Source organism: Hippoglossus stenolepis, chromosome 12, assembly GCF_022539355.2.
Source record: "Hippoglossus stenolepis isolate QCI-W04-F060 chromosome 12, HSTE1.2, whole genome shotgun sequence".
NCBI lineage: Eukaryota > Metazoa > Chordata > Actinopteri > Pleuronectiformes > Pleuronectidae > Hippoglossus > Hippoglossus stenolepis.
In genome coordinates, this window is record NC_061494.1 from 11,726,572 (window position 1) to 11,741,672 (window position 15,101).

Consider the following 15,101-nt stretch of genomic DNA (forward strand, 5'->3'; position numbering starts at 1 on the left):
TGTTATGTGGACTCAAACACTTCACCCAACCCTCCATCGGCACAGTGGTGAGTAGATAATGAGTGAATATTCATTTTTCTGTGAATGACAGCAGAAAGTCTACACATCTTCCGCCGCAAACTAAAAACACACCTCTTCCGACTATACCTTGAATACAAGTTTAAACTAACAATTTAGTAGCACTTAAATGACCCTTACTTATATCACTTTGTAGTTTGGCTTTCTTGAAGAAATAGTACTCTCTTGATACTTGTTGTTCTGGGTTTGTACCCTCATGGTTGAATGCACTTACCGTAAGTCGCTTTGGATAAAAGCGTCCACTAAATGAAATGTAATGTAATGTAATGTAACTATCCCTTTAAGATTTGAACATCCACTAGTGTGCAGCCGACATAAGAGACAAAACATTTTTACATAATTGTTCCACTTGGAGGACACGGTCAAATTATAACATGGACTAATGGGCTGAACAGTCATGCAATTGTTTCCTGTCCAAACTGCATACATTAAATTCACTGTTGTATGATCTGCACGTTGTGTGTGAAGTGGTGCATATTCAGTTTTGCACCTGTTCAGCAAATTGCCTCAAAAGCACTCGATTCTCTCTGGACCATGTTGGTCAGCGAAGAGGTTCACACGAGACCCTTGATGTTGTTACACGTTTTAAATCAACTGTGCATCACAGATCTCAGGTTGCAGCAGACATTTGTATTTTGGCCTCATGAATATAACATCATTTTTGTTCGTGTTTTCTTTTTCTTTTACCTGTTCTCATCTCGTTTTTTTCTGCATGTGTCACCTTTTCTGAGGTGAGTTTGACATCTGCTGACTGTGAGTTGCAAGTCCTCACCAGTCAGCAGGCCCTCGGGCTTCGTTGGCCTCAGGTAGCTGGGAATGCGTGATCAGGCCCATTGTCCATCTGGAAAACGAGTGCTCATCTTCAAAACAACAAAAGCCAGTGGGGATGACATCTGCATAATTGAGTGGTGCCGCTCTTTGCTCAAGATGTAGCTAATCCTGCACAAGCTCCACAACAGAAAAGCCAATGCTCCACTTGAGCCTCTGCTCTGTGTTTACCTGTGTGTTTTATGCATTAATCCATTCAGTTTTATCTTCCGCACAAATAAGGTTTCAAGTTTATCATCTTACTCACTTAGTCTGTAAAGTTATTTTCATGTTGTATGGCACTTATTAGCAGTAGTGTGATTAACACAACCAGGGCCATATTAACCCAGTTTAACTATAGATTAAATGATCAGGGTCCTTAGTTCGAGAGCAGTGCAATGGCAGCGTCCTCTGATGAGAGCAGTGTTTTCTCTGAACTTCATTCAGGTGCTGTGAAAATGTTCCGTTAATGCCAGAACTCCAAAGCACTTCAGTGCGGATGTGTCACTGTTGATTTGAGGATTTATTAGAATGTTTATCTGGCGAACAGATTAGCAGCTGACAAAGCCCGGATTATTATACAAGTATGCAAATCAAACAGTTCTTAACATTTCGAGTTGACAGAAAATACACTGTCGAATACAGCAGAAAGTGGGCCACTGTATTTACTAAAGATAAATAAAGAATGGAAGAAACTGGATAATAAAGTTTAATAAAGTTAGTTGCTATGAATTCAATTCCAAGTTAGTAAGAAAGATCATGTTATTATGGGACTATTGTAAAATTTTACAGTCTTGATTCTGTCATTGTGAAGTCACTAAACGGTGCCAGACACCTTTTAAGGTGGCTGCAGATTTTCTGTCAGAAGATTAATTTAAAGCAAATATAACATAATACTCACTGCTATCACACTTGTGTCTATGAATCTTTTTTTTACACCACATTATGGGACCACAAGTAGATATAGGCCAGTGTGTAGACTGCAGCTCATTACTTTTAATTGAGAGGGAGCTTTCACACCTAATTGTTAGATCTGGACCCTCAGACCCACAGACCCTCAGGTGTGAAAGGTACAATTCGAAGTGAGAAGAGCCAGCTGACAAAAAAAGTCTTGGTACTTTTTGATAAATAATGGAAACAGGCAGTTTTGGGATGCAGTGTGTGAGCCCCACATAGAGTTATAGTGACAGCACTGTGACACAACCCCACAGGTGTAAAGCATGATGTGTTTTCTTCAGCTGTCCACCAGGTTTCATGGGAGACTTCTGTGAAGTGGATGCTAACGAATGTTGCTCGGCTCCCTGCCACAACGGTGCCATTTGCCAAGATCTTATTAATAGCTACGTGTGCCACTGCAGGTCAGGTGAGTGACTCAGACATCATGTGAGTTTCTTAATTCACTTTGAAATGAGGCAAGCGTTCACGAGACCTATTACACGAGGCTTTTGTTGCCCATGAATAAGATCACTAAAACATGGCCTAGATGGAACGACACACTTTTTTGAAGTGCTTCAGCTTCTTACTGTGCCTCAGATGTGCCTCAGTACAGTTTACCATATCTTAATACTCACAGAAAGCCCATACTGAATTGAAAGGGGCCATGTAAAATGTTATATAAAGGTTAGCATAATGCCTACATAGCTGCTGTGCCTCAAAGCCATTCAAAAGTCATCTACTTTTCTCTGGGGAGAAATTTGTGGTCGTACAGTACGAAGAGAAAAAAAAAAAGTGATAAAAAGACGATACTGCCCAGGCTCATTAAAATGTATGTGGCATCCTACTCTTTAGTGAAAGCCTTTTCTTGTCTGTGTATGTGTGTGAACCCAAAAAGAGGCAAATCAATGTAGGAGAATCTGATTGATATTCACTTCAGAGGGTGGAAGTGGGAGAGCCTGGGCTCACCACGGCGCTCTGTGGGCTTTTGTTCCTGGCAGGTTGGACAGGCCTTCACTGTGAGGATGACATTAATGAGTGCCTTCCACAGCCCTGCAACCAGGGGATATGCATTCAGAATGATCCAGGCTATGGCTACACCTGTTTCTGTCGTCCTGGATTTGTGGTGAGTCTTCCCACCTTATTCCCCATCTCCCATCTTTTTTTTTTTTTTTCTGTGTCTCTCTTTTAATTGACCTTTACCCTTTTGCACCCTGAACTCTCCAGTCCTCTTATGGCAATAAATATTCTGCACTGTTGAAGATAAGGGATTTCCTGTTGCTAATGCACTTATCGTTGTGACATCTTTTCTAGGTTACTTGTTGCTGCTACTACTACTTTTTTTAATCATCTGGATTTAAATCGCCAGTTATCGGAAGTCAATTTCCATCACATATTTGTTAGAAAATGTCACGCCCCCTACGAAATGCTAACTTTATTATTCAACCTGCAGACGTTTCATTCCACTTAGCATCTCATCGCTCGGTTACACGGAAACGTCTGACGGCTGTTTATTTTACATACACAGGGGAAGAATTGTGAGCACAACTACGATGATTGCCTGTCGAATCCATGTCCAGACACGTTTTCCTGTGTAGATGGCATCAACAAGGTCAGCTGCCTGCCTCCTGTTACCGATGCCTTTCCCTTGGCGACTGTAGTCAAGAACATCACAAGCAGCCCCGCACCTAAAGTGCCAATGCCGACACTTGGCCCGGCACCAGCAGCTGAGCGAAGCACAGGTAGGGACCACTCTGTGCATGCATATATGTACAAGTAATGGTAGGCAGTAACTAAGTACTTTTACTCAATACTTTTTTGAGGTACTTGAGTATCAGTTTTATGCTACTTTACACTTCTACTCAACTGCAGTATTTTACTTTTTATTCTGGAAGTTATAATTACTGGTCATGTTTCAGATTTATATTTCAAATCAAGAAACATAACAAGCATAAAATACAATGAACTAATATTAATCGTTTGGATGCTTTTTGGCTTGTGACACCTTTTAAAGCAGAGACCCCACGTTTCCAGTGTCTTTGAGTTGTTAGCAGTTCCAACAATGAGACTTTATCTCCTCTCATGACTTAGAGAAAAAATATTATTATGGTCAAAGAAGTAGCATTATCCATTATTCCACGAATATGAAATACATTTAAAAATACATATTTCAATAGCAGAGCTTCTTGGGATGGCCCTGATCCCCATGGCTGTGTACTACTGCACTATACTTAATGTATGTAATATAGATAAACTAGCTCCATCAACCAATGTCAACATATAAATGTTGTTGACAAATTGTTACAGCTGTAATAAAAATACAATATAATAAACTAAAAGCTCCGTGGGAGAGTGCCTACCTCCACTAAGGCTAATGCCATATCTCGCCATGTTAAAGAAAGAAAAAAAAAAATCCTGGATCTGCTTCAAAATTCAATAAATTCTTTCGTATGTTATCAGCCCTCTGCAGAATTTCATAGAAATCAATTATGTAGTTTTTCCCTGCAGACAGACTGACAAACACACGGCAATGAAAGCATGACCTCCATGGTGAAGGTAATAATGACATAACACTGGTACAGGTCATTTTCACCTTGGAGGGAGTTGTTGTACTTTAAATGTTTGTACGTATTATATTTTGTTTATAATACTTTTAAGTATGATCGTCAGTGCAGAAATTTCATTTGTGATGTTTTTACGTTCTCCCCTGACTTCTCTACACCGATGCTGCAGTATTCTCAAATTCTCCTTTAAGTAGATTTAAAAGGAATTCAGCTTCTAAATGTTAAAGTTACATGTGTGCAGCCTTTTTAATTTGTAAATGTTTCTTTCACAAACTGCATTAGAATCTCCTTGAGGATATTTGAGCTTCACCTCACCTGTGCTCCAGTTTACATTAAAGGGGACATAGCATGCAAATTCCACTTTGTTAGTGCTTCTACAGGTTAATGTGGGTATCTGGCATGTCTACCAACCCAAAAACTCTGGGAAAAAAACACTCGCGCGTTTTGTTATGGTTCCTCTAAGTCAGAAACGTCATGCTTGAGCGACTCGATTGCGCTTCCTGGTTTTGTGTCGTAACAAGGTACTGGAAGTCTCCTACATGGTCTTGGCCCACCCCCACCTCATCCCCCGTCCCCCACACTACGCTTTTTGTCAGAGGGGACATTTAATTATGTGATTGGGAAAATTAAAACTCCAGGACAACAGAAGGGAATACGAAGTATGGGATGCATATTTGATAATTTATATCATATAAAATATGTAATTTATATCGTTTAAAATCATGGGGGGAGAGGGGGGAGGGGGGAGCTGGCTCATTAGCATTTAAAGGAACAGGCACTCAAAACAGGTCACTCTGTGGAGGGCTGTTTTATACAGGGTAAAAAGGGTGCTGTTTTAAATGATCCTTGTGGTATTTTGACCAAAGTATGTTACAGACATTTCATTAAGACCCCAAGGAACCAGATCAACTTGTGGTAAAATGGGCATGCTATGTCCCCTTTAATGTTGATTGACTTGCCTGTGTGTTCATACTGTGCTTCAATGAAAAACGTTATTGTATGAGAAGTTAAGTGCACCGTTCTACAGTACATGAGCAGTAATTATAATTACATAAATGCGAAGCAGTGACTCATGGTTTCTGGAGAGGGAATCATTTTAATGGACAATTATTTTGCTAAGAAGAATAACACTGATAACCTCACTGATAGATCTGCTCAAGTACAGCAGAGTGTCATGCTGAATTAATATTTCTCAATCGAGTCACAGCTCCCGTTAATGTGCTTCTACTTCCATTAACGATACGTGTGCAAGACAGTGACACTAAATTATTGAAACTTACGACCAATTAAACCAATCCATATTTTTATTCTCTCCGACAAATTACAAACCTACCCTTCCCTTCTCCTTCCTCACAAACGTTTTTGTTTACCGGTGTCAATCGAGACGAGACTCCCACTGAGCTGATTCTACAGATGTGGGTTTTGCAGCTGCAGTGAGTTTGTGCAGTTTGTGCAGCTGCAGCGACAAAACAAAACCAAAAAAACAAGATTCATATTGCACACTAGACTGCAACAGTGATTTCAAGGAGTAATAAGTCCAATCATTATGTGGGGCTGTATCCATTAACACTCAAACAGCAGACACGGGATGGAATACGTTCCACGTCGCTGGTATTGGATTCAGTCGTCTGTGTGTGAGGAGGAATTCGGAGCGCTGGGCACATTGTTACTCCCCGACAGATGAGGTCTACCTTTGAAACTGTTCACGGAGCTGTAAAACAGACCTATTGAACACGGACAAGCTTGAACCAATTCAGTGCGACACTCTGAAAATCACTGTGGGCCAGACATAATGGAGTCCTCCCCCTCTGCCACCTGATCCAGCTCCTTGTCCGGCACGTATTGCATTGCTGTGGAGAAGGTTGAATTTACACACACACGCACACACACAAGGCACCGGCGAAAGAAAAAAAAAACGTCGGCAATGTAAGCGTCTCTTTACTCTTACACACATAAGTGCATAATCAAAGTAAATAAGTTTTTAAAAGGAAGAGGACCCAGAAACTGGTGGGTTTATCTAACTAGGTCACCATCTAAACACATGCAGTGCCCTTGGTGCTGCTTGAAATAGACTCAGACAGTGCTCCTTTAAACCTAATACTGCTCCGCAACATTTGAAATACAGCAAGTCAATGGGAATTTAAACATAGGGGGAGGTAGTTCATACACTGCGCTGACAGTAGAGGATAACATTTGCAAAGAGAATGTGAATATGGTCAGGAACTTGACTTTGTGTCTTAATTTTGATGTCGGGGGGGGAAAAAGTCATTTCAGCTCCGTTCCCTTCCGTTCCACGGACGGAGGCGATTGTCTTCTGGGTTTCTTTTTATTTTTCATCACTGTACATGCAATGCTGAGCTCCACAGTATTTTAGCTCGACAATATGAGAGCTGATGGGAATCTAGAGAGCACGGGGCTGGTGGAGGGAGGCTTACCGCAGCTAAGCCACGATTAGGTTGACTCTCCTTGGAGTGATCACTGCGGCGCAGGTGAGGCTGTTATCTTTCGCCGCCATGTGCAGCGGAAATGAAATTACTTAAGCGCCTCAAAAAAAAAAATCTGCTTGATGAGGGGGAAGTTAGCCCGGGGGGGTCACTCCGAACATGCACTGCCTGTTTTAGGATCAGTCACCTTGTGAACCTCCACATGCATTTGCTCTGTTTAGCACTAGTTTACGTTAGCATGCTTTTTTTTTTTTACACATATACAGTTTGTTTATAATTGAGTTGGCAGGGCCTCATTAGTGCGCCTGCAACAATTTTTGATATATTCCGTGACACAACTTTGCCAGTGAGTCATAATGGAATTTGCATGATGTGCACGGTCATGCATATTCATGAGACGGAGGCTGTGTAAGATGAAAAACGTCGGGGTCTAAATTTGTCATTTTCTGCTGCGGTTTACGCGGCCTGTGTGCTTCAGTGCAGCGACTGTCAGTGTGTTTGGAGTAAATTCATCAGTTATTTTTAAAAACCAGACAACAAAGATATAATTAGAAGAAAGTCATATTTAGGATTTGATTCCTCTGTGTCTCAGCAGCTTAATAATGTCTCGCCAAGTCTTATTACGCTACGTATCAGACATTTTCGCGTCATTTTGGAAACACTGAATGACCTTTTGCCTTCCCCCCCGGGGCTCTGACATCATAAGGGTCTAAGAATGGTCCTCAGTAGTATTTATCTCTGTCCTGTGACAAGTTCAATCAGTCAGTCTATTACCTTACTCGATAAATCAGGCACCAAACAGGACTTACACGCTGGCTTCTTTTTAATAAATGGGACAGTAAGTCTATATCAATTAAATCCCACCATCCCCAAGTCTATCCTGATATTAATTGATCGCAAGTTCACGTTTCTCCAAATGTATATTTTCCAGCGGGAGACCTCGCGCTCTAACCTGCCTGACACCTCCACGCAGCCTTTACAGTAACATCGTGCTCCACCTCGCGACGTTACATTAAATATGACTCACATCAATTTCCTCAGCTCTTTTATGGACCTGTATTAAAAGGAATTATATCTGATCTGAAAGATTTATATCAGGAAATATTTCCACTGAGACGACATTTTCTTTCTAATTGAACCCAGAACGGCTTTTTAACAGAGAACAGTCGTGACAAACTCCTTGGTCAGCGTTATGTTAAAAGTGAAAACTAGAGTGGGGTAACTCTGCCAAATTCACTAGATTTGGATTTTTTTTTGTTTGGATCTGCACCAGATTGCACACACTCATGAATATCAGTCCCCTAAACACGTCTGATTCTTTTCATCAAGAATAATTGATTATTCTCTGCGAAATCCAGGAAAATGTTGAGAAAATTCTGCATCTGCACCTGAATGTAACTGGTTCCTCCCTGACCTTCGCATCTTTCCACCAAGTTTCGTTGTTATCCGTCTTTTTGTGTGATCCTGTCAACAAACCAACGCCGACGAGAGCATAACCTCCTCGGCGTGGGTAAAAATACTGACTCCGTGCAAAACAACGGATATTGAAAATAGAGAAAATAAAATCAAGACGCTGTTTATATTTCACACATTTACAATTTAGATTCAGTCCAACTCGTTACCGGAGAGGTGTGGGTGAGAGATGTGGCGTGAGAATATAAGGTATAGTGGTAAAAACAGGAGACCTTTTGAAGGAGAGACTGAAGCTAACTGCTAATGAGGCATGATACTGCCTCCTGGCAGCCGCCTCAGACTGCATCAAAGACTACATCAGACTAAACAAGGCTTTAAAATTAATGAATAGCTTTGTCTCTGAGGGGTAATTTTCCATCATCAGCATTGGCAGACCCCATTGTCAGGAGTGAAGCGGAAGACAGCGCAGCGTTGTTGCCGTGTGCATTCATCCTCATTAATTCACAGATCACAGTGGGTCTGCGCCTGATAATTCATCCCTGGTTTTTTTTTCCTTGGGATTTTCCTCTGGGTATTGGTCGTACTGCTCTCCAGAGAATGGGGGGGGGGGTATAAAGGTAAGCTTGTTTGCCAAATGCGCCGAGGGTCCCTCTGTCAGATCAGAAGGGGGTCTGACCTATTAGGCCCTTGACGTGTAACAAATATTGATAAAGGTCTCACTCCCAGCTTCCCGATCAATCACGGCAGCAACTCTAAAGGAGCTTTGCTGATTTCTCTATTGCAATAATGTATTTTTTTTTCTTCTTCTTCCTCTTCTTTTCCCTGCTAAGAACAAACAGAGCATGAGGCAGGTGCATCCAGGAATGCTTTTCATTTTAACAAGCTCTCCAGTTTGACTTCCCTGCAACAAATTGCACTACTTCCCTCAAATGAGAAATATATTGAGCATGAGCACCCCTAATGCTCGCCTTCAATTGCAGCCTGAGTCAGTCTTTTAAGTTTGTCTGCGTCACCGCCCCCAATAAGCTGGCGGGCGGTGGAACTTTTTACTGAAATACCACATAATTGCCCATTCTCATGGATGATCTAAGCCAAGTTATTCCACTATAAAATGAGGCATGTAATAAACTTCATTTCAGCCAAGACGCCTAATGTAGTGTCATTTGCATGCCTCGCAGCTTTCTGGCAAATAAGACTATTTACACTACGACCGTACAGTGAGCAACAGAGAAAACTGTGAGGCACTTAAAGCCAAAATAATTATCATCTTCTTTATGCGTCCACTTCTCACAATAAATCTCTAGTCTCTTTAGGCTGCATTCCATGTTTGTTGCCATGGTTATTTTACGGATGCAGGGTCACATTCATGTTTCATACAGCAACAAACATTTGTGTGTGCAACCCCGAGAGTTACAAAACCGGAAAAGTCCGAGCATCTGCCCTGCTCAGGTGTCCTTAACCCAACTCTGAATCTTTTAACAATTCTGAGGGTGCTGCCCTGTATCTCGCTCTGTGCACCGACCTCCCTCTGGAGGAAGTGAGTGAAAGGTTGAATTCTTTCTTTCAGGGATCAATAAAGAATCTCAGCAGAATTTACAGTTAAGATACATAAACTGCAGACTCACTTTTTGTTTACCTACCTCCCCCCCCCTTATTTGTGCTGTCTCTATATATTTTACTTCTTTCCCAGATTCGAGCTACGTTCAGTACTTTGGGAATTCGTATCTTGAGTTCGAGAGTGTCGACCTCAGCGCCCTCAACAACATCATTGTGAGATTCCACACCGAGGCGGCCCAGGGAACCGTGTTTTACGTGGACCAGGGACCTGCTAATGGTGACTTCTTCTTCATGAAACTCTTCATCTCGGATGGAGTCCTACAGGTAAAGCACTGAGGTGGAGTAGTTATCACGCACGATTGTTTGTGAGGTTTCTTTAGTGTCTACATTGATAAAATGCTGTGTTTGCCTGTGACGTTCAGCTGCTGCGTGAGTTACAAACTTGGTCTGAAATGTTTCAGTACGCGTTCTGCTGTAATGAAGAGGAGGCGGTTACAAAGATCAGCACACTGGAACGTGTCGATGACGGCCTGCTTCACATTGTTAATATCAGGTTTGTTCTTTTTACTTATTCATGTTCAGATTTATTTTGTGGTCAAGAAAAAAAACTTTTTACTTTTTTTTTGTAATAAATGTAATTTAAGTTTTTAATCTACAAAGTGTTTCAACATAGACATCAATTCAGATGCAGTGTTGAATATCTGCTTCTGGCGATAATACATTTTCTATTAAGAAGAAAGACAAATGTTCACAGTGATAAATGTCTTATAGTAGTTCTTAATAATACACACATTCTGTTCAAATACTGTTCACACCTCGGGTAATACTCATTCGATCTTCATGTTATCTTATCTCTGTCAAAGTATTTTTTATATTAAAGGTCTGTGACTAATAACAGGATAAAACACAGATAGTTGTCAGGAATCGGCAGAGTGAGATTTTTTGGACTTTATAACAAATGGGCTTACATTCTAAAGAGCTAAAACAAATGGCAGAATTTGCCTGTTAAAATGCATTAGTGATCACCGACCATGTTTTATTGGCTGTTCCAAAGTCTTCATTTGCAGTTTTTCATTACAAAAAGATTAACAAGCAAGAGCCCGAGCACAAAATCAATGTTTAAATGATTTAAAGTGAGGCTGTGGCCCCCTTTAGTTATATTGTTCCTTGGGCCCGTGTGCAATCTCGCTGCCAGCCCTTTCCATTATATTCTGACATGAGAGGGATTGTGGTTTAGTTTTGAGACACAAAGTGTATTATGTATGAGCTGGAAGCTGGAACAAAGCGACTAATGTTCTGCTCATATCAAATCAGTTTACTTTGCATTTATGGAGACACTGCAGAGACTTTTTAGCAGTGCTTCCTTTTAGCCAGATGTTCTGTTGGGGCAAAGATAGTAAATTGAGCTTGATTTTCCAAGCCTAGTCTTAAGAGGCAGAGATAGAATAAAGAGACAAATTAGGGTTTTGTGAGGAGGACATTTTAAAACAGATGAACGTAGAAAAATGATAATGCCGTGCCAAGGGTGAGCACATTATTTCCTGTTGAAACAAAGCTTACTGGGAAGGTTGCATGCTCCTTGGCAGAAAGCTGCGCTGCCCTAAATATGCAAGTGCCTCCAGAAAGGCCAATCACGTCGAAGGGCTACAAGGCTCCACCCCTGTTTTCTTTTTCATTATTATTATTTCCTGCAAGAAAAATACAGCAGCAGTATAAATCAATCATAATGTTCTGTACCAACCCCTTGGAGACATTGCAAGAAAAGGAGCTGTCATAACTAGAGGGTTGGGAGTGTGGAAAAATGGTTTCCAGTGTCACAAAGCAAATTCTTTGTAATTGTCTGATGGCCGAGTCCGTCCATCTTTGTCTGATTTGACCCAGAGCTACAACACCATGGCCATCCTCAACGTCACCGCCTAACTCATTATAGACTTTTAATATATCTTCCCGTCAAAGACGCTTTTCAATATGTTAAATAGAAACCCAGTGGGGCTGACTTCTCAAGGACAGTGAGCACAGTGCCCTCTGGCTGCCGGCCAGGCCGCTCTGGCAGGCTGCTTCTAAATTAACCGCTTCTCCACGGCCGGCTCTAGAGGAAGGACTTATGCAGCTCGGAGTTAGTGCCCCGAGTATTTAGCCGGCATATGCAACAGCCTGCAAAGTACAGGCTTAACAAATCAGACTTGATTGCTTCACGGACTTCCTAACTTCCACTCTGGGAACAAGGGGTATCAGGAGACACTGGAGGAGGAGACCATGCATCTGTGGCCCAAGTGCCCTCCAGCTGCACATGGTTGGTCCAAAATCTGCACTTGGGTAATTATCTGATCCCCTGTTGTTTCAAAACGGAGAATTGGTTTTTTGAAACCCATGAATGGCTGTGGGGTGGGTCCAAAATAGTTGTGCCAAGGCTCATAAGACACCGAACAAAATGGAGCAGTAGGACTGCAGAAAACGGATTGTGATTAATGGATGTATCAGCAGAGTAAATAAAACAATTATACTCATTTACCACTGTTTTTAAATCTCAACGTCCGGGTATTCACCCTGCTTCTCCGGCAGCTACGGCCAAATGTTTATTTATAATTACAGGTGTCCGTTTTCAAAGTCAATGCAGATAAAATAAATAATGGTTTAATATGATCTGCAAGAGGAAGTTTTCAGTGATTCATTTAGTTTTGCATTGTAGCTGTAATAGTTTTATTTCTGAGATACTTCAGGCATAGGAAATGTTTATTTTGTTTGTTGGTGTCAAACAAGACAAAATGTCAGGAAAAATGTCAGTAGAATATATAAATACTTTTGTGTTATTTTTACATCTTTTGAATGCTAATGTAGAAAAGATAACTGAAAGATCCCTTGGTACAGCACTCCTCTCATAAAGGCAAGTGACTTATTGAAAGCAGTTGATTTAAAGTAGTGTGTATAACTTTTCCCAGACAACACCTGACCCCATGTGAAGCGGAGCTGACTCTTTGGGGCCACGAGAAAATCAAAAGTTCGGCAAGTAACTACTGGTTGGGACACACGATCCAAAACACCACCCACGTCTTTACAGGTGGTCTGCCACAGCACTATCCACTCAATCAGGTAAGACACACAGCTACTGTTTGGTTTCTCTACTACCCATTGAAATGACAGTGATCTGAAAGATATACCTTAAATTTACCTGGATGGTCCGTAATATTTTATGGAAATTACATCATAATACAAAAGTCAATCAGGGGCAGATCAAGGGAAGGGGCCAGGGGGGCACATGCCCCAGCTGAAATCGGATTGGTCCCCTGAAGTGAGAGTTGTGCTAACAATACTAACAAATAAATATAACGATTTGTTCAGCATTTTTATTTTCTAAGCTTTTTTTGAAGTTCACAATATGCTTTAACAATCCAACAATATCCAATGGTGTGTGTCTTTTCTCAGTAAACAAGGAAAGTACAACTAACTGAGTCAGACTTGTTCGTGGATGTTAGACTATAATTGGCCTCTCTGTGTAAGTTATGGCCCCTGATTTAGAAAAAAAACCTAGATCCACCACTGAAATCAATTTTCTCTTCTTTTTCTTTTTTTGTTTGTTTTCCTCTTAGAAAGCAAAACCTTTTCATAACTACACTGGCTGCATCGAAATCATTGAAATGAATAACTTGAAGAGCTTCTACACATCTGATGCCATCGCCAGCAGCAATGTGGGCCAATGCAGGTAAAGTCTTTAGATGCTCACAGAAATTGATTATTGATGATACTTTTGCATGTGATCTGTAGTTTTTTTTATCAATAAAACACTGTGTGCGTATGCGTGCGTGCGTGCGTGCGTGCGTAAATATATTTGATTGATTATTTAGTATTACCCTGTAGCTCCAATAGTCACTGTTGGCTTTGTGTGATGCATTGGGGAATAACCGACCAATTTTTGTGACAAATAACACTTGAGTTTTCCTCTTTTGTCTGATATAAATCTGTCTTCCCACTAAATTACTGCACTTATTTTTACCTTAATGGCTGAGGCTGGCTGTGCAGGCGTCTAGTTCACTATTTTTATACTTAAAAGCAAATAAATCTAACGTTAAATAGGATGTTTGACCAATAAACAACTCAAACGTGTGTGATTTTGCAGATATACATTGTATGCCACTGAAGCCACTGCAACAACTTCCTCAATTTTGACAAGTCGATCAACCGTCGCTGACACAGTGAACACAACAGCACCGGCAGCTCCCACACGAACAACAACACATTCTCTGCACCAAACTCAAGTTTGCCGTGACGGTTTCTGCCGCAACGGAGGAACGTGTCACCAGCTGCAGCTTCCAGGTGGAGCTGTGACTTCCTGTCACTGCCCGCTTCACTTTACTGGAACTTTTTGCGAGAAAGGTAGGCTTGTAAAAAAGAGTCTTTATATTTTAGCTGACTGTGCTTCCCTGTTTTTATACATAAAATATAAAACACACGCAGACACACAAACACACGAGCATTAAAAAAGCTTAAAAACCTACTGTACTGTGACCTCCACAATGGTATCTTCAAGAGCCAGCCAACAAATTATGTTGGTTAATATATGCTGAGCCTCTTCGGCTAATAGGTTTCACTTTGCGGGAGAATAGAGTCAACTGCATTAGGAATTTTGAGTGATGTGAATTATTCAGGATATGATTAATGAAATGAAAGATCCATATAAGCAGCTTGAACCGCCGCTGTGTGTCCATGTTCACCTCCGGCACTCGCCGAGAATGAGAATATGACCTTGCAGCACTCACTCAACATTCAGCTGCAGCCCTCATCCCTGTCCCCCACCAAAAATATTTATTTTGTACCAACCACTCCCAACACTCGACAGCGGCACCAGACCCACATACTAAGGAGTTCTCCCTCTTCAGACTTCATCTCAGCACGCTTGCGATGTAGCTGCTGAAGTTTCTTTCTACCTCTCTCTCCAAGCATGATGGGCTCCGACAGTGAAGGAAACCGTGTCCCGTGTTCTGCTGCTGTTTTTATTGTCTGTGAACGATCACTGTCGCAACATTGGAGTTGTGAAGTAAGAGTGTGTGTGCTTGATAAGGCGACCCAAGCTTCAGATGCTGTGCTGTGATCTCACATCACTTTATTCTAGCTACAGCATATAGTTAATCCTCCACCACAGATTCAAAAAAGGCACTGACATAAATGAAATATGTCATTCGTGAATTACATGTGTTAAATCTATGTAAGTGTGTCTTTTCTATGTGGGAGGATTTCAGCGCATTACCACTGGTGGGCACATTACTTCAAACAAGCTGTTTGCTTAACCCCTCCTCCAAGCACTGACTCT

General features: G+C 41.3%; 1 protein-coding gene across 1 annotated transcript in view; it reads left to right on the forward strand.

The window, feature by feature from the left end:
* eys (eyes shut homolog) overlaps nucleotides 1-15,101 on the forward strand; it is a 167,308-nt gene that overhangs the window by 96,545 nt on the left and 55,662 nt on the right. The window contains exons 32-39 of the mRNA XM_047342277.1: nucleotides 2,124-2,248; nucleotides 2,820-2,944; nucleotides 3,347-3,560; nucleotides 9,930-10,120; nucleotides 10,258-10,349; nucleotides 12,736-12,886; nucleotides 13,384-13,496; nucleotides 13,911-14,167. Coding sequence (XP_047198233.1) covers nucleotides 2,124-2,248; nucleotides 2,820-2,944; nucleotides 3,347-3,560; nucleotides 9,930-10,120; nucleotides 10,258-10,349; nucleotides 12,736-12,886; nucleotides 13,384-13,496; nucleotides 13,911-14,167 — 1,268 coding nt within the window. The remainder of the gene's footprint in view (nucleotides 1-2,123; nucleotides 2,249-2,819; nucleotides 2,945-3,346; nucleotides 3,561-9,929; nucleotides 10,121-10,257; nucleotides 10,350-12,735; nucleotides 12,887-13,383; nucleotides 13,497-13,910; nucleotides 14,168-15,101) is intronic.